Source organism: Toxotes jaculatrix, chromosome 6 (genome assembly GCF_017976425.1).
Source record: "Toxotes jaculatrix isolate fToxJac2 chromosome 6, fToxJac2.pri, whole genome shotgun sequence".
NCBI lineage: Eukaryota > Metazoa > Chordata > Actinopteri > Toxotidae > Toxotes > Toxotes jaculatrix.
The window spans coordinates 8,274,006-8,296,257 of NC_054399.1; the positions used below are offsets into that span (position 1 = coordinate 8,274,006).

At 40.7% G+C, this 22,252-nt stretch overlaps 4 protein-coding genes across 6 annotated transcripts; 3 read left to right on the forward strand and 1 right to left on the reverse strand.

The window, feature by feature from the left end:
* The first annotated feature begins 266 nt into the window (after positions 1–266).
* On the forward strand, positions 267–5,160 carry LOC121183561. 3 transcript variants are annotated; one of them, XM_041040699.1, is made up of 13 exons: positions 267–426; positions 810–1,005; positions 1,127–1,269; positions 1,356–1,447; positions 1,555–1,870; positions 1,983–2,036; positions 2,176–2,232; positions 2,757–2,840; positions 2,965–3,056; positions 3,156–3,214; positions 3,607–3,777; positions 3,882–3,925; positions 4,076–5,160. In XM_041040699.1, the coding sequence occupies exons 1-13, from the start codon at positions 421–423 to the stop codon at positions 4,187–4,189; spliced, it is 1,428 nt and encodes a 475-aa protein (XP_040896633.1). In that variant the 5' UTR covers positions 267–420; the 3' UTR covers positions 4,190–5,160. The 3 variants fall into 3 exon arrangements, with proteins under 3 accessions (XP_040896633.1, XP_040896634.1, XP_040896635.1); XM_041040700.1 differs by having other exon boundaries at positions 4,079–5,160; XM_041040701.1 differs by lacking the exon at positions 267–426 and having other exon boundaries at positions 914–1,016.
* A 368-nt stretch (positions 5,161–5,528) lies between these two features.
* On the reverse strand, positions 5,529–9,553 carry si:dkeyp-82a1.6 (torsin-1A-interacting protein 1). The gene is made up of 8 exons (XM_041040836.1): positions 9,386–9,553; positions 9,047–9,160; positions 8,764–8,940; positions 8,144–8,248; positions 7,908–8,048; positions 7,658–7,777; positions 7,510–7,563; positions 5,529–7,420 (listed from the first exon to the last, which is right to left on the reverse strand). The coding sequence occupies exons 1-8, from the start codon at positions 9,453–9,455 to the stop codon at positions 6,636–6,638; spliced, it is 1,566 nt and encodes a 521-aa protein (XP_040896770.1). The 5' UTR covers positions 9,456–9,553; the 3' UTR covers positions 5,529–6,635.
* Positions 9,554–9,555: 2 nt separating this feature from the next.
* zgc:112962 (uncharacterized protein LOC548348 homolog) lies at positions 9,556–14,168 on the forward strand. Its single transcript, XM_041040837.1, has 8 exons — positions 9,556–9,711; positions 10,298–10,385; positions 10,483–10,596; positions 10,691–10,771; positions 11,042–11,203; positions 12,076–12,204; positions 12,339–12,542; positions 12,757–14,168. The coding sequence occupies exons 2-8, from the start codon at positions 10,349–10,351 to the stop codon at positions 13,509–13,511; spliced, it is 1,482 nt and encodes a 493-aa protein (XP_040896771.1). The 5' UTR covers positions 9,556–9,711; positions 10,298–10,348; the 3' UTR covers positions 13,512–14,168.
* A 351-nt stretch (positions 14,169–14,519) lies between these two features.
* olfml2ba (olfactomedin-like 2Ba) lies at positions 14,520–21,806 on the forward strand. Its single transcript, XM_041041085.1, has 8 exons — positions 14,520–14,928; positions 15,065–15,328; positions 15,589–15,696; positions 17,266–17,427; positions 18,670–18,898; positions 19,090–20,136; positions 20,596–20,772; positions 20,870–21,806. The coding sequence occupies exons 1-8, from the start codon at positions 14,761–14,763 to the stop codon at positions 21,481–21,483; spliced, it is 2,769 nt and encodes a 922-aa protein (XP_040897019.1). The 5' UTR covers positions 14,520–14,760; the 3' UTR covers positions 21,484–21,806.
* Positions 21,807–22,252: the final 446 nt, after the last annotated feature.

The following is a 22,252-nucleotide window of genomic DNA, read 5'->3' on the forward strand; positions in this document are numbered from 1 at the left end:
GGCACAGACACAAAACTGTCATAGAAGTTTTCTTAAGAAACTCTGGAGCAAACAGGGAACCTGCATGCTGTTGTAAAAACCAATAAATCAGAGATATCAGCAGGTCTGATCAACGATAAAGGGAAATGGTATTTGTTTATAATTTCACTTGCCCATGTGGGCAGCTTCAGGCATGCGCTTGGATTGATCTGCCTGACTTCCTCATTCGGTCCACTGAGTTGTTGCTCTCTTTAACAATCATTATACATCTAACTGTCCTTGAAGGAGCAGCCCTCTCTGCGAAGGTATTTATAAGTTTTCTTCTGTTTTCCTCAAAGAGACTTCAACAGGACTTTTCCTTGTTTTCACTGCGAGTCCATATTTGTGGTTTGATATCTTAACTCTGAACTTTGAACTGGCCGTTGTATCCAAATACTTTATATGAACGTAAGAGAAAACAGTTGTTACTGTCACTGTATTGTTTGTTTCATTTGCCAGTTTGATTTTGAATGAAACAGAGAGCTGTCTAAAAATACTTCCTATTTACTTTACTCTTGGGCCTAATTTAGTTTAAATTATTCATATTTTCAAAACCAAAAAAATACACATTTCAAAGACTCCTTGTGGTGACTCTGTACTCCCACAAACAAGGGTGTTTACATCTGCATTTGGTGTTTACATCCGCATTGGGTACCATTCCTCACTGTGACATAGTTTCAGGCTAAGTTTATTCATCTTTAGTGAGTGTATGTTGATGAAGAAGGCTGAAAAAGATATGTTCACATTTGGTTTGTGGCATTTATGGATGGCATTGCACACTTGTTTTACAGATGTGGATGTGGATTTTGATCGGCCTTGACTTCATCACAAAGGTGCATGGGTATCCAAATTCTCCCTTCCCGGACTCGTGTGTAACGATGTCACCTATTCACAAGTCCAGAACAGGGCAACTTATTCCTCCTCAGACCAAAATACCGCCCTATGAGGTCTCTTATGCAGAGGGCAGAGAGGGAGAGCCTATAATAGGTACAGATATGGTTGGTTCCCATTTCCTGGATGCTTGTTTAGCACTAAAAAACGTTGCTGCCGTGGTCATTTACTTATTACAACAAAGTTATTACGATCTCTTCTTCAAACCACGTTTCAGTTTCTCTCCGTGGATCCACATCATTCCGGGGATTTATGTTGGAGGCGCGACAGACAGACGCGGCCAACGACATGGGTCCTGTTGGAAAGTTCATCCTGCTTCCGTCTTATGGGGCTAGACTGATGGCATGCAGTAGATTAGAAGTAAGTAAACATCCCATTTCTCATTATTATTATTTCTTGCTTTCTCATGAATGTAATGTTTGCTTTACTTTTGGAACTCTCCTCAGGGCTCGGCTGTTAGTCATATAAACGAAGCTAGAAAGACGTTGATACAAGTTAACTGGACAGCACAGGGAGAAGAGCTAAATATCACTTTCAGGTAGGATTTGTACACCTTGACCGACCTCCAAAAGTCATGGACAAACCTGAGCAAAACCGAGCACAAGTGATTTACATTAACACCTGTTCCTGTTTGATATGTTTCAGAGCTACATTTGTTCAGTCTTACAGTACGTTCTGGGAAGGAGTGGAAGTGAATGTCATTACACCTACTCCGCCAAGTACTACAACAAGTACTGAACCAAGTACTACAACAAGTACTCAGAGGCCAAGTACTGCAACAAGTACTCAACCAAGTACTACAACAAGTACTGAACCAAGTGCTACAACAAGTACTCAGAGGCCAAGTACTGCAACAAGTACTCAACCAAGTACTACAACAAGTACTCAACCAAGTACTACAACAAATACTGAACCAAGTACTACAACAAGTTCTCAAAAGCCAAATGCTACACTTCCAGAGGTAAGTATGGCCAGTTTGCCTCCTATTACACAACTTACATCCAGTGCAACACCCAACAGCAACAGACACATTTCTGATCTAAAAGACTGGTTTCTCTTTGATTTATCTTTAGGAAGGAGTTCCTGTGCTGATGAGTATCGACAGTTATACTGACATACTGAAAGTGGTATGGTATTTGTAGTACAATGCACATCACCTAGTAAATGCAATGACACCATAGTCCCCCCTCACTGTAGCATGGTGAGACACTGTCATCACAAAATATATGTAAGTATATATTATATATTTGTCTTGTCTCTCTTCAGGGACTGTTAAACATAGCCACCAACCTCAATGGCCACTTTTCTCTTTCTCTGTGTAAGGTAAGGCGATGTGTTACTACTATTTCAAGATCTCCTCATCCTGCACTACTATGTAAATCACACAATTTAAACACATTGCATGACTTTTGGAGAAAAAAGTGCCCACCATAAATAGCATGAGAAGAAGGATTTGATTTAAGAAAATCTTGAGATATTTATTGGCAAATGTTATCTAGTTAGCCATAGTCATTTAAAGATTCTGATGATTGTCTGAGATTGCTTGTTTTTAAGTTATATTAAAGTTAGTGACAAGCATTGCAAACCAACAGAGTCTGTAAATGTTATATGACCTTTGTAGGCTCAGTCACTGTCCTGTGCTTATGTGCTTCTGCCTTTAAAAACAAATACTAAATTAGTGGTTCTCAAACTTTTGTGGTAACTAAACTAAACTAAACTAAACTAAACTAAACTAAACTAAACTAAACTAAACTAAACTAAACTAAACTAAACTAAACTAAACTAAACAAACGCTAATTATTCAGGTTTATTAAGATCATTGACAGTGCTTGTTATTTCTTTTGTAGGGGTTGATGATATTGTGCAGTGTGGTTTGTGCAGCAGTTGAAATAATTGCTGTGGTCTGGTTTTACTTGGAGGATTCCTCTGAAGTGAGTAATGATTAGTGGAGTATAGCACTTTTCTATCTACAATTTCTGAATTTTTTTAAGGTTATTTTTAATGTGGGTGTAAATGTCTGTATTTATGTCTCCTTCTCTGTGTGTGCTTGTTTAGGTCACTCTTGTAGCTCTTGTGTATGTGGTGATAGCAGTTAATTTCGTAGAGCTGGTAATCGTCACTCTGCCATTAGGACCCAGTCATGAACTGTAAGTTTGAGGCCTCTTCTTCTGCCTAAATATTTAACTTGAACTTGACACCAACAACTTGCGCAATGTTGTTTTTGTGTCTCTTTTGATTTGCTCAAGGAAGGAGATCTGTCACCTGGCTGTCAGAATGTGCTCTGTCATCCATGAGATTTTTGCAAGTAAGGACATTCATCTAATTCCCGTCTTTAGCGCGGGAATTTTTGTCCGCGAGATGATTTCTTGTTTAATGTATTTAAAGAAAAAGTGTGACATTTATGGAAATGAGATTGTATGCATTCTTCCCTGTAGGTAGATATGAAGTTTCCCCCCAGTCCCAGTTAATGCTAAGCTAGCCAGCTGCTGGTAGTGCCCGTATATTTACCAGACACACATATTCTCATCTGGCTCTTGAAGAAAGAATGCAAATAAACACTTTTCCCAACATGTCAAACTATTGCTTTACAACAACAGAGACGGGTTGTTATAACCGATGTAAGAGCTCACACCATCACTTCAGATAGTTGCCACTGCCTGTTGAGTGCTCTGATTTTTATTCTCTGTTTTCACACAGTTGCTGTCATATTTCTTGGCGTTTTGGAGATTGACAATTGCAGGCAGAACAGAAGAGAGTCTTGGCTTCTGAAAGTGATGATCGCTTACTCTGCATGGATTTTCCTGTTTGCAGTCTGGGTTTTCATATTCAGTACACACATAAAAATAATACTGAGGAGAAGCAAAATAGGTGAATGACTTGCTTGAATATAATGCCATGCATGACATGCAGAATGGATTCTTATAAATTAATAAAAATACAAAAATAATATTTGTCATTATTTTCTCTCACAGTGAGTTCAAAAAGGAGGGAGCAAAAGAGGCAACAAAGACAAAAGGTGAGAGCCTGTCCACATCATGGCAATATTACATGTTTTGATTTAAACATTTGTGCTGTAATGACAACTGCCTGTGCCATAAGAAATTTGGCATTACGACAGAAACGCAAGCTCATGCCTGTTTTTCACCACTGCATCTCTGAATTTCAGAAGCTCAGTGCAGCCGAAAAGATTGTTGTTGCTGCTTCAGTAATCATCATCGTTGGAGCCTGGACTTTCACTATAGCTATCATTGTTGGGATATTCAGATGTCAGGAAAAGTAGGCTTGTGCACCCTGATTCGTGAAGATGTTCTGGTACTTGGTTGTATGTGATGTACAGCTGTTTTTCTCTTTTGGACATTTTTCTATTTAGTCACATATTTGTATGTTATTCATAAGTATAAATTCAATTTGATTACAAGTTTTTACTTAAAAGTGTAAATAACATAAAACAGTTTTTTCCCCTGGGTGGTGCCTCGTGAGCCAAATCTGAAAATGAAGTAGTGTCTAATTTATTATATATTATGTACAAGTACAACATACCAGTAAACAGACAGACATTGTTTTTCATTTTCCAAGGAAGTCTGAAATCAGAGAGAAATATTTGCAGGAGTTACTCATGCTTCATACAGTAGGCATTTATCTCTTTGTGCCAGGCACAACCAGTCATCTCTGAGGAGGTGTTTCAGTGGCGTGGTCATTTCCTTGGCAAGTAACTGTGTGGAATGTGCTACTCCATTGAAAAACAAGCCCCTCATGTAGCTGAAGTACTTTACTCATGTAAAATATATATGTGCCAAATTGATATAAAATGTGGAGAACTCAATTGTGACAAACCTTCCCTACCTAACCCTCCCTTGTGTTGAAGGTCAGCCAGATGAAACTACAGCACATACTGTAAATGAATCATAAAGGCTGAATCAGTTTCTATGTCTGTAATTCTTGGACTATGTGGATGAGTTTGATTTGAAGTGTACAAACCAAACTAAATACAACCTCTAAACATCAAAGTCTGGGATGCAGTAGACAGAGGCCCCAAAAGATTTTTTACTAAGATTTGCAAGACTTTCAAATCTGTACAGTAAAACCAATGTTTTGTGTGTGCGTGTGTGTGTGTGTTTGAAAAAGAGTTCAAAAAGGAAAAAATCCATATTAAACTCTTGAATGGCTGAGATTGACTTGTTAATGTTTCAACACAGGTCATGTGTGTTAATCAGGTGAGGTGTGTTAAAATAAAATCACAGTTGTTTTGTGTGTAAACAGATATTCATACACCGTATCTTTGAAAACAATTTGGTACTGAAATTTGGCGCACAGTCATGTTATGGTCTTGTTTATAATTTATTTGTAAATCATTCTTCAGTTTATGATTCTTTTGAAATGAGAAACCTTAATCTCTGTTCACCTTCACACCAATGACTACATCATTGAACTTCTGCCAAGATATGAATATACACCTAATAACCACTGAGCAGCTGATAGAACTGGCTGTAACTTCTTTACTGACAATGATGATGCAGCATCCTAACTTTCATTTTCACGTTTTCTTTTTTCTCTACCACTGTTCAAGAAACTAAACTACAAGACACTAAGGACAAGACAGTGGGTTACACAAATTAACTCTTCTAGGTATCAAAATAATCTTTATTGAAAATATCCAGGTCTTTATATGAGCAACACAAAACTCATCTCAGAATAACAACATTAGAGGAATGAGTGATATCATGAAAGAACACTTTATAATCAAAAGCAAATTAGAAAAATGTACCAGAAAGGTTATTCGAGTTCTGACGTTGTCAAGATACAGTATCAAATTACTGATGAATGTTTCTGTGATTCTCAAACAGAGTTTAATTTTCTCCACATCTGTGTTTAAGGCACATTTTGCGATGATATTCGGTTAAATTATTTGTACAAATTCAAATCGCTTAACGAGAGTCTGTGTGTTTTTGAGTTGTTATATATATATATGCATATATATATATATATATCACAAACCTATGTATATACACAGCTGTCAAAAATACTCCAACATGTCACAAATATACACATTCACAAAAAACAAAGAATACAAATCATTTATCTTATTAAAATTTTTAGTGCAAAACCAATCCAACTGTGTGCACAAAATAATTACATGAAGTGACAAACATCTCCATGGAGACATAAAACAGAGATATAAAGCAAGCCATGAACTGTCTCTGAGATTTTGATACACAACAAGAAATGCTAATTTCCACAGAAAATGAAACAAGTTTCAGTTAATTCCAAAGAAGTTTTACCAGTGCAATCCCTGCTGATCCTTCACTAGAAACACTTCTTAGTTTGGAAATGTCCATTAAAAAGCAGTTGAACAAAGTGATCTCTGTCTTGTATATGTTGTATGTTCAATCTGCATTTGAATGTGAATTGAATGCCCTTCTTTGGAAGTGGAATGATGGTTTAACACCATATCTATGTCCTTCTACAAAGGCTGTACAGGTACACATATTTAAAAACTGTGTAGAAACCATTGTAAGCAGTTAAACTGAAACAGAAACTGGACTTCAGCTTGAATACAATCTCATCTCTGCCAGAGTGAGATTAATACAACTTTCAAACATTTTCAAATCAAGTCTATATGTGAAATATCACAGCATGTTATATTTCCAATTTACTTCTGTTTCATAGCTCCAGCACAGTACCAAGAAGGAGTATCCTGAGTCCTTCTGAGATGCCACCTTGGTTCATCAGCATCCTTTCTGCTCTACTTCTGTTTCAGACACAACAGGCAAGATAAGGTGGGAGATGCGGCTCCACAGTCCACCGTACTTGTCAGTGTCCATATCATTAAAGGACGTTTTGCTATTGGAGCCTACCAGTCTTTCCATAACATAGTCTTGAACCATCTCCTCCACATCCTTCAGACACTTCTCACTGCTGATCTCATCTTGAGGCAGTAGCACAGTAAACAGCAAAAACACCCGCTTGTATGCTGCACTCTCGTGGTCACAGTAGCGATAAAAAATGAGGGTAGAGCCTGGAGGCAGCTCTTCAAGGCGATGAATGACGGCCACAGGCTTATCGCCTTCAAAGGCTGCCTTCAGCTGGGTGTCAATGTCCAGCTTCACTTCATCGCTGTCCTGGTTGGCTTTGCTGGCTCCATCGATGTGCAGGACGGAAGCATTGAGGGCAGATGAGAAGGTGGAGGCCAGGCCCTGGGCCAAGCAGTGTAGCGTCCTCTCAGCCCTGCGGCCAGCAGTGAAGATAAGACTCACTGGCGCTGTGGGCTGGGCTGTTTTAAGGTGCTGCTCCAGGTGTATCTTGCTCCTCTTCCACAACTCAGGCCGCTGACTGGGAAACCGAGCCTCAAGAAGAGACAGCTGATCTGCAAAAATTCCTTGCCTCACAGCCCTGGATAAATTACGACCATGATCTATGATCCTTTGGAGGACAGGGGTTTTATTGTATGCCAGCAAGGCGGCAGAACTGAGCAGCACCAGGAGAACCAAACACCATAAATGCCACATAAATCCTGAAAGGACACGATTCAAATGTAGTATAGCAAATAATGTAATCTTTGAGCATGATAAGATAATGTACTTTTAAAAAATAATAGCTTACCTCTACAAGAATATCCAGAGTTTGTCTTGATGACAGCAGCTTTCTTTATCCCTTCTACAAGAGAAAATCTCATTAAATCAATGTCAAAAATGTCACAGCTGCATTACATGTTGCTCAAGACTGTAAAATTAAGTTGAAGGTACAATACCTTGTTTCTTGGCCCGAATGGCTTCTTTTTGAATTGGAATGCTATTCAAACGTCGCGTTGTGTAGGATTTCTCTGAGGCTGGATGCACGGTTGGGGTAACACGGTTAACTCTGGGTAGAGCTAAAGATGAGGAAGAATTAATCGGTTTAGAAATCTTAGAAATCATTTTTAAAGATGTAAACCCGCTGAACAGGTGCTCAGTGCAATTTTCTTGACTGGAATCTGGCTGAATAAATATGTTTAGAATTACCAGCACTTTTGGCTTTGGCCTCCATCGTTCTCTTGTACTCAGCCATGCTGGGGATCTTGGAGACTGGCACATCATGTCTGTTTGGTTGTGATCTGATTTGTTCTGCAGACTTGGTGGTGGCTGCAGGTCCTTTGATTGATTCTGAAAAAACAAAAACAAGAGAGATTAGAACAACTGCATTATCCTCCCTTAACATAATTATTCCCATGCAGAATGAATGTGCAACATTTCCCTACCCCTCTTGGTTTTAATCCAGTCTGCATCTTCATTTACAACTGCACCAGATCGGCGGCATTCAGGGAGCACTAGCCGAGGAACTACATTCAAATCTCCAATGGCGCCTGTTTTAAACAGAAAACCTAAATTTAAATAAAAACCCTTCAACTACATGTAATTAGATCTGATCTTGGCGAATCCTGTAGAAACAATGGTAAACACAGTCAAACTATGGCAAATATAAGGTGGCCAGAAACCACCAGAGTACACCTGTACATTGTATTTTTCCATTACAGATGCCATGTTTCTTATCTGACAGCACATTCATCCATTAGCAAAACACACACACAAAAAACCTCTGTCAAATATGACTGTGGTCATGTCACTGATCTGCCACATATAATCAATAGGTGGTTAGGCCTAACAACCTAGTATAGGTATAATTATTAAAAAGAAAAATCTCAAAGAGTGACATGCAACCCTCTTCGTAGTGATTTATCAAGCAATTATTCCAGCTTCTCAAATGTGAGAATGTTATTTCAGTGTATATTATATAAATGTCTAATGATACCTGACATTTTTAAAGCAAGTAATCAATAAAAAAAAATATGTGTTTTAATCAATAATGAACAGCACTAACTTTGGCATATTTTGGGTGGATGAGTGCCATGGGAGGAATCCTGCCTCTCCATATCCATCTCGTGGTCTTGACTGTTCTCCATGTCTGCAGCTGAGTCCTGGACATCCATCTCAATCTCATCACCACCGCCGTCCACTGCTCCTCCAGCCTCCAGTCGGCTTTTCTTGCGAGCGGACTCTGAAGTAGGAAATGAAAGCAGCTGTTCACACTGCCCTGAACGGAATATATTAAGGATTAGCTGTCTTTGTAATTAAGATAAACAGCATTAAATGGGCCATCCCACCTTCATCCTCCGAGTCATTCTCCTTATCTCTGGAACCATTTACAGCTGCAACAGGAGCTTGGCGCTTCTTGGTTCTCTTGAGAGGACCCCTAGCGGTCGGCTCAACACTCAATACTGCAGAAAGGACAGGAAGAAATGATTGCTGTGTGTGTGTAAGTGACTCTCAAGAGTTGCAGGCTAAATAAAATACCAAAGAACTCCAAGCGGTCCAAGTCTGCACCGATAAAGTCAGCTAACGGCAGTCAGAGCAGAAATTAAAGGGATTTTATTAATACGGTAAACTTTGTATGAGCTAGCTCCAAGGGCTAAGCTAACTGTCATCACAGTCCATCTGCTCACCTTTAACGGATGACCTCGTCGATCGTCTCAAGGGGCGAGACGACTTATTTTCAGAAACCTCGGAATCCATTTATAATAATTTGACCGAGCGATACCACAAACCTAAGTTAAATAATACGACGAGCAACCACATTTCCTGCGACTGTTGAGGGGGACATTTTGTGACCGTACTGCACCGATATTCAAAAATGATTCCCCCCTAGAAACAAGAGCACGACTAACTGGACGTTCCTCCCGGGAGTTCTGTCCGTGGTGCACACGAAAGATAAGGCAGCAATATATGTGTCATTGCATTTTCAACGGTGATGTGATCGATGGCACCTCTGGTAAGAATAAGCCATTAAAATTAACCACCCACGAATGGATTAAATAAGTTAAACGAGGGTTGTTCTGACAGACTGAAGCCATGTATTGCTTTGCTAACTGGTAGCTAGTTTTGCTAAATTGTCAGGCAGTAAACCAGCTAGCTAGTTAGCTAACGAACAGTTCACATATTATACATGATACTACTTTGGTTGCCGGTGAGCCAGTTTGCCCACAAACTAATGTTAATTACTTTCTCATTCGGTTTACTTACTGTCTGCTCGCATAGCAAATTCACTTGTAAGTTAGCCCCCAAATATTCTTTAGCAACACGCCAAAACAGAAAATTCTGCAATGGCCAGTGTTGAGCTTGAGCATTATGTTTTTGCGTGTTTACAGAATTGCGTGTTTACAGCCTTGCGTGTTTATCTGTCTCAAATTATTGTTAGTTGAAAACATGAGGAGGTTAGACCGTGTTAAAAATGTAACGTGAGAGTATCTTTCAGCCCGGCCCTTGCAACATCAACTTGGACTCTGAACGTGTGACGAGAGTCAGTATAAAGCTATACTCGGGGCATTCACATCCAATGTTGTGCTTGTTTTGTTCAGCTTTGAACCATTCAGTGAACCATCTTGAGTGAAGTGCCTCTATACAAAGAAATGGCAGAGCAAGTTATAACTCACCAGGACACAGCAGGTACTTAAACAGATACCACTTGTATTGGACTTGCATACTTGCAAAACATTCACAGCAATGGTTTACATTTTTTAAACTTTATTTATTTATTTTACAGATAACAGGGAAGACAAAACGCAGTCCACAAATATGGACCATGTTTCACCTTGTGATGAGGACGAACCAGAAAAGACCAATATTGCGCCGAATGTAATGCAGCAACACTCAGAAGGTAAAGCACTAAAACAGCATCAGCTGCGTCTTTAATTAATGTGTTTCTGCATTTACTGTACTAATCAAATATGGCTTCTGTCTCACCTTACAAGATTCAGCTTCTTCATCTGCGTCCACAAACAGAGAGGCTGAGAACGACAGTGGTGAAGCTCCAGAGCAGGCTGATGTCAAAAGTGAGTAAAGAGTATAATATCAGTATTTGATTCCCATCATGCTTTTAGAAAAATTAAAGAAACATCTGCAGTTGTATGAAGGTCTTGTCTTCTGTTTTTAACTGATCTTAAAAACAAAGGTTATGTTGAAGAGAAAGCTAATAATTCTGACCACAACCCAAATATGGAATAAAAATGAAAATAGTTTTCTTGGACATTGAAAGTTATAATTAGTTCAGTCAGACTATAACTTAGATGACTACCTGATCACCTGTTTTTTTTTAATTACAGACAGTGGCAATGGTTCGGCTGAAGAGAATATCGTGCTTCTTATAAAAGGACCTCAACATGAAGAGAGCAGCGGCCCTTCTCAGGATGATGATGGAAGTCATGGTGATTGCAGGAGAGACACACCAAAAAAGGCGGATCTGACCACGAAAGCTGAGATTTCCAGTGAGTATACCCTGGTGTTATGACAAGTGATTCAGATGTTATTATTATTTGCAGCTTTTACTGAGGTGCAATTAGTGCTACAGAGGTCTGTAGAGTGCCAAAGGTTTGAGTTAACATTTACACTTCTGACAACGAATCTCTACTGAAATGTGAAGGCAATTATCATAAAACACTTTGTCCCTGTGGAGATATTGGTCTTGCCACAGTCACTGCTCAGATTCAGAAATCCTTTTTTTTTTTAATAACACAGAATTTCTGTCTTGTTCCACATGTTTTTAAATTCATGGTTTCCCTTTGGAAATTGGTTAGTGGAGTTGTGAGTGTTGTGTGGATGTTTGCTGAGCCAAAATTACAGCTCTGTGACCAAAACACAGCACTCGTATGGCCTGCAGTGCACGCAGTAGTAAGGTGAACATCACACAGTCTTGTTTACCACCATCTAATACATGACCACCATTTTATCAGCCGTGTCCTGTAATTGGTTGTCATTAGACAAATGGCTCTTCAGTCGCAGAATATTGGCATTTCCTTGAGTGCTGTATTCAGCAGCTGTTTATGGCCATATGCTATATTCAATTTCATTCAGAGTGTATTTCCAGCCTTAAGGGGAGGTTCACACTTTTTTCAAAGCAGTAAAATAATACTGACGTGTCCTTTTTGGTGTGAAATTCTCTCCTTGTGTTACTATGCCTCCCCTGCAGTTCAACAAGGAAACAGTTTGCTGAAGCTTTTTTTTAATACTGACAAAGAACTATGGATTTTGTCCCCCATTACTTACACTGAAATCATGTTTGTCAGGAGTTTTGACAGACTTAAATGGATGATGGAGCTGTTGTGGAAGTTAAACTGTTCTTTTTTTTTCTTTTTTTCAGAGGAAGATCTCATTGTGGATAAGAAAGCACCAGAAACAACTGTTTCACTAACCTTGAGTGACACAGAGGATGACGCTGCCAATGGACCCAAAGATGGACTCAATGAAGAATCTTCTGGAGCTGGATCGGGTGAGTCTGACTTTTCTTTTATGAAAGTTTTGTGTTCATTGGTGGGAAGCCAGTAAGGCTGTCTGTTTTTTTTTTCTTTATTTTTGTCCTTTAACTTTATGTTAATCAGTTTGTTTTTTACTGCCACTGCTCAGGTGATGGAAGAGCCCCAGAGTGTGCTTTACCTCCTGAAGACAGGGACATACAGGATAATACAACCTCCCTGAAGACAGCATTGCCAGAGGAAGGCTCAGAGGAGAAAGAGACAGATGAACAGAGAAATAATGTGGAAAACATTGGCCCTGCCACTCAGGAGACTACTGAACCCACAGTTCCAGAGGTTACTGGAGTTCTTGGAGGTAATCTTTGAGACCTTTTCTTTATGTTTTATCTTTTATTGCTTGTTTTCAGTGTTATGATGAGTATTAGCCTCTCTCAGTGATTGTCATTAGAAACTAATTATCTAATATTGTGTTTTATGTATTACTTGGTATGCAATAATTTATGTTATTTATGATTATGATTACTCTGTAAAATGCTAGTTAAGATAAAACATGTGCCCTCTATCCACAGGAAGTGTAAGATACCTGATAGCAGCAGGTATAGTGGTAGTTGTTGCCATCCTGGTGAATCATCTCCTCCAGCCTGAGTCTCGACCTCAGGAAAACAATGTAGACATCTTCTTCAGCCGAATGGAAGCAGTAAAGGCTCAGTTCCCTAACCAGCGTGCTGAACTCTGGAACAGGAGCAGGATCCACCTTCAGAGGCACCTCCAGACGGACCAGCCCACAGCGCCAGTGAGTCTCATCCTGACTGCCGGCCTCAGAGCGAAGAAGACACTGCACTGCCTAGCTCATGGCCTGGCGTCCGCCTTCTCTTCTGCCCTCAACGCCTCCGTCCTCCACATTGACGGAGCCAGCACAGCCAGCCAAGACAGCGACCAGGTCAAACTGGACATTGACAGCAAGTTACAAGGAGCTTTCGAGGGAGACAAACCCGTGGCTATCATTCACCGCTTCGAGGAGCTGCCTCCAGGCTCCACGCTCATTTTCTACCGCTACTGTGACCACGAGAATGCTGCCTACAAGAAGACTTTTCTCATCTTCACAGTGCTGCTGGAGGATGAAGAGGAGATTCCTGCCAAGATTAATTTGAATGCTGTGGAGGAGATGGTGGACGACCACCTTCAGAAGAAATTCCTTTCTCATGGCCGCCCTGTTTCTTTCGACAAGATGGACCTTGACAAGTACGGCGGACTGTGGAGCCGTATTTCTCACCTCATTCTTCCTGTGGCACTTGAGGAAAGGATAGAACATAAAGGATGCTAAGACGTATTAATGTTTGCAGTATGAATACTAAAATACTGCCTTACATATCAGACCTCTCGCTGGGTGACTGCAGTCATTCTGGGACTGATAAAGTGGTTTTCAAAGACCCAAAGGAAGGTCACTACAGATGAAGTCATCAAGTAGAAATCAGACACTTAAGATCATTATGCTGTGGGACATGAAGAAAATTTATGTGGACATTCGTCATTAAAAAAAAAAACATTTGACAGAAAGGCTGTGGCACTTTATTCTATTAGTCCCATGATGAAGTGTAATTATAGACAAGTTGTAAAATGAAAAGTGATTCTGTTGGGGAGCTGTGTGGATTGTTACGGTATATTCAACTGTAACTGTGTAAATTGTAATATGTGTAAATTTTAAAAGTTATTTAATGTAGGAGTATTGTTCGTCTATGGGTAACTATCAAAAGAGTTACATGGCAGAACTGTTGGTTTGGCATCACAACGCAAGGTTTATTGTTTTTCATGACACATTTTTTGTGTGTGATTCTCAAACCTGCACGGCACCATGCGCCTTAACTGAGCTTTTCATGTACCATTTTATATCCATGTCACACTACTTGAAGTTTGATGAAGGGAAATACGTACAGAATGAAATGTGCCTTACAGTTCGAATAAACACGCAAGTTCAAATGCTTGTTTGACTTTTCGTTGCGCACTGTCGCCGATAGAGGGCAGCAAAACCACAGCTGAAACTCGGGCCGCTGAAAGGGTGACGGAGCAGCATCAAATCAGTGTGCAACCTATGTGCGCAACAGGCTGCAGCTGCGTTTGACCTGGAAATATGGTTCAGAAAATTCGTAAAATGCAAGTTAAATCTGACAGGAAATTCAACATTAGACCCAAGCTTTCAGTGCAATGCCTACTTCTGACTACCAGTAATACGTTGCACATCCTGTGAGATGTCTTTTCAAGCACTTCAACTCCTCCTTTGCCGGTTTGATCAGGTCCGCCTCCTGTCAGCGCTGCTCCAGCAGCAGATGCCGGCTGCTCTCTCACAGAGTGTACGGTGTCTCTTGGACTCATTAGCCTACATTCACTGCGACTATGAAAAAGATGGCATGGCTCTATAAAGCGTAATTCCTCTACCTGATCATATTTTGGATATAGGCTAGCCAGATGCATGCTATGAAATTTTCTTGGGAGCTAAATTAATTGTTGCCAGGCTGTGCCTGCATAGCGTACTCGTAGCATTATTACTCCTTTCAGGGCTCTGCGAGCTTCGCAACATGTACAAGTTATGCATTGCCATCGTAATGTGCTGTGCGTTAAATCCGCGGGGCTTTGCATTCCCAATGACCATGGGTGCAGATCCCGGGTCACAGCTTGAGATGAATGCAGAGCAAAATGAGAGGCTGCAGGAGGAGATAGAAGGTCAAGAGAGCATTCTCTCTAAGGTAGGAGAAAATGTCCCTTTTCTTTATTTCTTTGCATAATTTCTCTTATGGACATTTCATCATTTTTTTTTTTTGCATTCAAATTGAAACGTGTCTGATTGAGCGTCTTGGAAAACACATCCTCTTCTCTTTGTAGCTGCTGGGTGATTATGACAAAGTGAAAGCCCTCTCGGAAGGCTCTGACTGTCGGTGTAAATGTGTTGTCAGACCCCTGAGCAGGAGCGCCTGCCGGCGGATAGAAGAAGGGAGCGCCACTGCGCAGGACTTCTACACTGTGGAGACTATCACCTCTGGACCAGAGTGCAAGTGCGCCTGCATCGCTCCACCGTCAGCGGTCAATCCCTGCGAGGGAGAGTTCAGGCTGAAAAAACTTAGGGAAGCTGGAAAAGAGAATGTCAAGGTGAAGTGTCATCCTGTCCGTTTTCCATGCACACCAGAGCCTCCTTTACACATAAGTCACTACGCTCCAGGGCCAATAGGCTGCTCTCTTCCACGTCTATTGATTTCTAGAGAGGCTCGGATCACTGGAGGCATGGATATCAAGTTTAATCAAATTCATTTTGTTCATAACCAGAGACTCACAGTTTGGATGGGCCTGTGTTACGCATGGTATGTCTTGGTAAACCCCACGTTTGACGGAATCCACTTGATCATTTTTAGCTATCCACCATCCTTGAGCTGCTGGAGGGTTCTTTCTATGGCATGGATTTACTGAAGCTGCACTCCATCACCAGTAAGCTCGTGGATCGTGTGGAACACATTGAAAAGGTACAGTAAAAGTGTCATATTCATGTAAATATGTCAGTATAACATAAGCACAAAGTGGTGTTGGTGGGTGTGTGTATATTGGTGGATTCAATGAGTCCAGTAAAACAATCTGAAAGCTATCAGTTTTCAGATCCAGAGCCAATAGGCTGCTCCCTTCCACGTATTGATTTCTAGAGAGGCCTGGATCACTGGAGGCATAGATATCACGTTTTATCAGATTCAGTAGTTCAATAGCTGTTTGGTAGTGGCTGGACATGGAAGGAGTTCCCAGGCTTTCCATCACACGTGGAAGTTTATCTGACTGAGTATTCACCCCTTTTAAAAAATAAAAAAAAAAATAGCTGATTGGCCTGTTGTAATGGGCCAACAAAACACTTTCCCTGTTTTTTCCACATTGCTACAGTAGTAAATTGTGGTTTAAACCATCAGTTTAACCAACAGTTCAAATGAAATGGCTTAAAGCTTCGTAAGAATTCTTGAACATGAAAAAAAGGCTCCCAGGTGTTTTCAGTTACTATATGTTGGCTGAGTAGACCTCTCTTCAGGTTGTGGTGGAGTTGTGCTGAGAGTTTGCTGAAGTCACCAAACTCCACCTACTTATATAAATCGTAACGTTGTCCCACCCAAACAGGTGCAACAAATGTTAACCGGAGGGTTACCGACTCACACAGAGGAGCATCTAATTATCTAAAATAATTGCAAACACCTGTGTGGCTGTAGCATGGGTTTGATGTTTTACAGAAAGATTACAGTCCTTACATGTTTCACTGTGGGCTTTATCTCCTGATCATTAACAACATCTGCCTTAGTCATCCTTGGTCCAATTGGCTGTGATGTCCAAATCATATTTTGAACTGGATCAAAAAATCTTTGTATATGTGGATTTGGATTGGATTTATTGTTTGAGTTTGCATTAACTGGATGAGTTACAATACTTGCCTGATGTGTGTGTGTGTGTGTGGGGGGGGGGGGGGGTTCCATCTGAAATGACCCTTTTCACAGAGTTGTCTTGGTGTGAAAAACACAGCTGCACTTAGTAACATTAATACATGGTAAATGAAGTGTATCCATCATAAATTTCATTAGTTTCAGCTGTGTCTGCCCTGGTATGACACGTCAGTTGTGGAGAAGTGAGAGTGTAGTTGCGCCAGCACTGGGGAGTGTAAATTGTGATGAGCATCTAGTGCAACTAAGCATTTTTTTTTCACAGACGACCTTTTGACATGTCACAGTAGGAAAAGCACAGGTGTTTTTAATGAATGATGGCTAAATTCCATTCAGCTGCTTCAGTTTCAGGACCCGGGTATTGTGCTTGTTAACTCACTGCCACAATGTCATGTCTAACTGGGACATTTGAAAAGAACAGCATTCATATTATTAGTTACACCTGTTCTTTTCCTACTATGACAACTCAGCAGTGAAAAAAGCCCATTAGTGACTCAGATAATAGGAGCTCAACTTCCTTTTTTGTCCTTCTGTTAGTGATTATGACTGCTGACGAATGCTGCCTGTTTTCCATTGAACACATGCACAGTGTAATGTTGTTGATTTGTCCATGGCTGCATGAAGGCAGTGTCTCTGAACAACACCATGAATGAGGTGAAGCCCCAGGAGAGCCCTCTTATTCAGGCAGATGTGACCGAAAGCCCACCCACCCCTCCTCCTCACCGGCATCAGGACAAGACAAGGCTCAGCAAAGTCAGTGGGGCAGCAGCATATCAGGACCCAGAGGTTAGTGTGACATCTTAATATTGATAATACCATAAATGATACTGGTAATTCTTTAATTTACTGTACTATGAAAAAATGTACTTAACACCTAAAAATAAAGGTTCACTGTCGCATAAAGATTATTAGTTAGTTCGTATCACTATATATGATAGCAAATTATACAGTAATTGTCAGTATTTTATAAATAGTTATAGAGAAATTACTTTTAAAGAAGACTGTTCTAACTGTAAACAATTACAGGCTGTGGGCAACTACTATAGTACACTTACCTACTGCATACATATTTTTTAGGATATTTATTATCACATTCATTCCAGGAATTCACAGACTGTAAAAACCTTTTTGTGGCTATTTTCTGCAGCAACTGTAAAGACTGTGAGTGAATTAACTGAATTCAAGAAAGGGACAAGTATAAAAGAAGTGATTGAATTCACATGTTGTTGCTCGGGCCGGTAAAGCATTATTTGGTCTTGTGTTCCCTCAAAACAAAAGGAACAATTGCGTGTTCTTTCCACAGTTCCCTTCATAAAATCATCATCTCCATGATTAGAGACCAAGAATGTGTAAAAGAGTTGTTGAGGTAATTGGAAGTTTTGGCAGCCCCAGTGGACAATAACAGACCTCAGACCAGTGACTGTACCACTGGGCCCTGATCCATGACAACTTCAGTATAAACTGGAGAGCATGTCCACCAGTGTTGGGTGGACCAGGGCTTTGCATGGAAGTGATTCACTAAGTTAATATGTTTTGCAAGAGAAGTTGTAAGAAACATAAAACAAGGTAATTAATAAGAAATGAAACTTAGATGACCTCTGGCTCTTGCTGCACTTGTATGCACATGCAGTTTCCTTTGCAGTGGAGAACTATTATCTACATTTTGGGTGTACTAACTTTTAGATGTACTTCTAAATAAAGAAGACTGCTTTTTTTTCTTGTCATTTATTGTAGTGAACTCAGTGCAGCCAGAAGCTCACTAACGAAAAAAATAAAGTAATGTAGCCTCAGAAAAACTTTTTTTCCCCATATTCTTGCCATAGATTGAGGTCCAACTCATTCACACTATCACATGACAATAAAAGTCTTTTGTACAATCAGTCAATCAATCAATATCTGATACTGACAAATACTGGCCCAGTACTGCATGTAATCACACAGATGTACTGGTGTCATTGCAATGCATGTTTTTTTTTTCTTTTTTGCCTCATAGACGTTTTGTGTGTCTGTCTGTCTGTCCACTAACAGGGAAAGTATGAGGAGAAGTTTATTGGGGAAAATTTGTCCATCCTGCAGACAGATGGTTCTGCTCAGATCATTGAGGTCAAACCTCAGGTGACTCCCAAAAACGTGGCTAACAAGGAGGCTTCTCAGGTGTCGAAGACTGGTTCCAATGGCATGATCATCAGAGGAATGACTTTTTATAAATCTGAGCCAGATCCGATGGTGGCAGATGACGGGGAGCCTGGAGAGAACTGTAAGTGCAAGCGCTGTGGTTTATTCACAAGTGGTTACAAACCCATTTGTAGCTGCACTTTTTGCCCTGTAATTTGCACGATCAGGGATGACTTACTTTACAAATGTTAGGTTATTGCATAATAAAAAAAACATCACAGTATCCCACAGAGTTCAGATTACTTGACGAAACATTCAATTTTCTCTCTTCAGTTTTTGAGTATCATGGATTCAGTGGTGATGGCTCTATCAACCTCTTCATTGAGGAGAACCTTCTTCAGCACAGAGACTCTCGCCCCAGGATGAGGGCTGGACCAAGATCCTTTCGACCGAAGTCAACAGCTTCTGTGCACAGTATCAAGAGGACCAGCCAATCAACAAAACCGAAAGAAAATGAGCCCCCCTTGGAAACTCATGAGTCCATCGGTGCCATCGAAACCACATTAGTTGATGTCTCTACAGATGCGCAGAGGGACACGTCCACGAGGAAAAGTGTCACGTTTGGACCAACCACTGCCACACAAAAAATCAGGACCACAGACACTGCACCTCAGACTACTCAAAGAGTCACTGCTGGAATCACTAAGTGGCCAATGACCATGATGGATGAACCAGCTGGCACATCCTCAAGCGTCACTGCCAAGGAAATAACCAAAACTATAATGTACCGAACCCATCCCTCTGAAATTACAGCCACAGAGGAAATCATACCATCATTCACAGCAAGAAATACACCAACTACCATGATGGAAATGTCTACCCTGGAGCTGAAAGAGCAAATGCAAACCATACCTGACAGCGCTGCAGCTAATCCAAGCACAGAGGCTTCAGCCACCAGTCCAATGTCAACCACTAGCCCAACTTCCACTTTGGCCATTACAACCTATGCTGCCCAGACCTCAGTACCAGCACACCCCACAACAGCTTCCACAACGGCTACCTCCACACAGGCTACTACCACAACACCAGAGGAAGAAAATGAATCCACCTTCTTCTCAGGTTCAACTTTGCCTCCTACCACACAGAGACTGACCACATTGCCTTCACACACTTCTGTGCCTTTCACCACACCAGTGACTACCTCCTCTACAGCCACCACCACCACCACTGCCACTACCACCATCACAACCACTACCAAGCAGGCTGCTCAAGTCAAAAGGAAATACAAAATCAGCTGGGAAGAAGAAGAGCGGGAGGAAGGACACCTGGAATTAGATGAGCCAATGCAAAGACAGGAGGAATCGGCTTCGGAAAAACATGGTAAATACGTTTTTAAATTAGTTTTTGCATCAAATGAGGAGAAGATGACACCATCATGTTTTTCAATTTAAATAGTGAAATATTAAAATGTCTATTTTGCCATCCCTTGAGCCATACCCCTTGTGTGGCTAAAAGCACCTTATCAAGTTCTTACAAGAGCTTAGCACCAAAGCTATTGTGAGAAAAGAACCTGTGATTTGCTGTAAACAGTTTGAAACATCAAATGGAAATGATTGACATCATGCCATGACTATTTTGAAATGTTATTAGAAAAATGTTAAAGAACTTGTTCTGTGAACTTGTGCTCTGTCATCTGTGCAACCTCACCCTGTGAGGTTCCGTGATTTAAGCTGGTTAAAACAAATACCTCTAATTATTTTCAGACTCTTTGATGTAGGTCTGGGTGATGTTAAACTGCTTCCAAATTTTCACTCATGGCTCTCTGGGTCTTTTTTACAGGGGAGTGTAAGGACACTTTGGCAACAATCTCCGAGCCCATAACTCACAACACCTTTGGCAGGAATGAAGGAGCATGGATGAAGGATCCGAAGTCTGATAATGACAAAATTTATGTCACAAACTTCTACTATGGAAACAACCTCCTAGAGTTTCGCAACCTGGAGGTTTTCAAACAAGGTGAGGTTCAGTGGTCTGTGCTTTCACTCAACTGTTTTTGTTTTCCTTTAGGTTTTGATAAATTTCAGGCTTCACCATTGTTCTTTATCCTTCCTAGGCCGTTTTACCAACTCCTACAAGCTTCCTTACAACTGGATTGGCACAGGCCATGTGGTCTACGATGGGGCCTTCTACTACAACCGTGCCTTCTCCCGTGACATCATCAAGTTTGACCTGCGTCAGCGTTACGTGGCCTCCTGGACCATGCTGCACGACGCCCTGTTCGAGGAGTCGTCATCACCGTGGGAGTGGCGCAGTCACTCAGACATCGACTTTGCCGTGGACGAGAGTGGCCTGTGGATCATCTACCCGGCTCTGGATGATGAAGGCTTTTTACAGGAAGTGATCGTCCTGAGTCGGCTGAACCCCACAGACCTCAGCATGCAGAGGGAGACCACCTGGAGAACAGGGCTCAGGAGAAACCACTACGGGAACTGCTTCATCGTGTGTGGCGTCCTTTACGCTGTCGATAGCAACAACCAGAGGGACGCCAACCTGGAATACGCCTTCGACACTCACACAAACACTCAGATGATTCCCAGAATGCCCTTTACCAATAACTACACCTATACCACGCAGATTGACTACAATCCCAAAGAGGGTGTGTTGTATGCATGGGACAATGGACACCAAGTCACATACAACATTAAGTTTGCTTATGTAGACCCTTAGTAAGGGTCTGACACTAGTTATTTTAAAAGTTAATTCTATGGTTTGGATGGATTGTAGATCAGTCCACATGGCCTTCAGTACGGAGACAAATTGGGGCCAAATGTACATATATACTTCAGTATATTGTGATTAAATTGCTTTGTTTTTTGCAAGAAGGTTTTACATAAAATAAATGAAAAAGTGAGCCTTGTTCCTCAGTCAACACATCAAGTTGTACTGTATATACTGTAATGCTGTAAAAAAAAAAAAAAAAAAAAAAAGTAGAAGAAGCCCTACGAGCTAAATGAATGTAGAAAGGTGTCAGAATCAGTCAATGGCTTAGGTAAAAACACATCACAGAAATAATTCATTATTCATGATCCTTGAACAAATCCCCAACTTTTGTGGACAATTTCCATTTTTCTGTTTTATACACATTATTTTATATTACATTTTTCTTTGCATCATATGCCACAGGTCCTTTGTCTTGTGAAAGCACTTACTCCCTCCATATCAGACTGCTTTGAGGAGACTGCAATAAAGTTCAGAAATACTAACGGAAAATGTCTTCTTTGTTTGGCTAACCACAGTTGATGCTGAAGTGGCTTTAATTACAGATTGCGAGTGTTAATCCAGCTGGAAGACTGTGAGGATAGACTCAAGACAACTAGGCAGGAAAAGACTATAAAAAAAAACAAACAAATACAGACGTACAGAAAAGAACTGTTCAAGCCTGTAATTTAAGGTTACAGTTGAGTTACAGCGGAAGAAAATACACCGGAACAGTCAA

Excerpts from the sequence above, each read along its gene's own strand:
- LOC121183561 (XM_041040699.1), top strand. Across the intron at positions 1,270-1,355 it reads TGGCATGCAGTAGATTAGAA|GGCTCGGCTGTTAGTCATAT; the intron begins GTAAGTAAACAT and ends AACTCTCCTCAG. Across the intron at positions 3,778-3,881 it reads ACTGAGGAGAAGCAAAATAG|TGAGTTCAAAAAGGAGGGAG; the intron begins GTGAATGACTTG and ends TTTCTCTCACAG.
- si:dkeyp-82a1.6 (XM_041040836.1), bottom strand. The coding sequence starts at position 9,455 with ATGGATTCCGAGGTTTCTGAAAATAAGTCGTCTCGCCCCTTGAGACGA. Across the intron at positions 9,161-9,385 it reads GACGAGGTCATCCGTTAAAG|TATTGAGTGTTGAGCCGACC; the intron begins GTGAGCAGATGG and ends TCCTTTCTGCAG. Across the intron at positions 8,049-8,143 it reads CTGGATTAAAACCAAGAGGG|AATCAATCAAAGGACCTGCA; the intron begins GTAGGGAAATGT and ends TTGTTTTTTCAG.
- zgc:112962 (XM_041040837.1), top strand. The coding sequence starts at position 10,349 with ATGGCAGAGCAAGTTATAACTCACCAGGACACAGCAG. Across the intron at positions 10,597-10,690 it reads AATGCAGCAACACTCAGAAG|ATTCAGCTTCTTCATCTGCG; the intron begins GTAAAGCACTAA and ends TCACCTTACAAG. Across the intron at positions 12,205-12,338 it reads ATCTTCTGGAGCTGGATCGG|GTGATGGAAGAGCCCCAGAG; the intron begins GTGAGTCTGACT and ends GCCACTGCTCAG.
- olfml2ba (XM_041041085.1), top strand. The coding sequence starts at position 14,761 with ATGTACAAGTTATGCATTGCCATCGTAATGTGCTGTGCGTTAAATCCG. Across the intron at positions 17,428-18,669 it reads CAGCATATCAGGACCCAGAG|GGAAAGTATGAGGAGAAGTT; the intron begins GTTAGTGTGACA and ends GTCCACTAACAG. Across the intron at positions 20,773-20,869 it reads CCTGGAGGTTTTCAAACAAG|GCCGTTTTACCAACTCCTAC; the intron begins GTGAGGTTCAGT and ends TATCCTTCCTAG.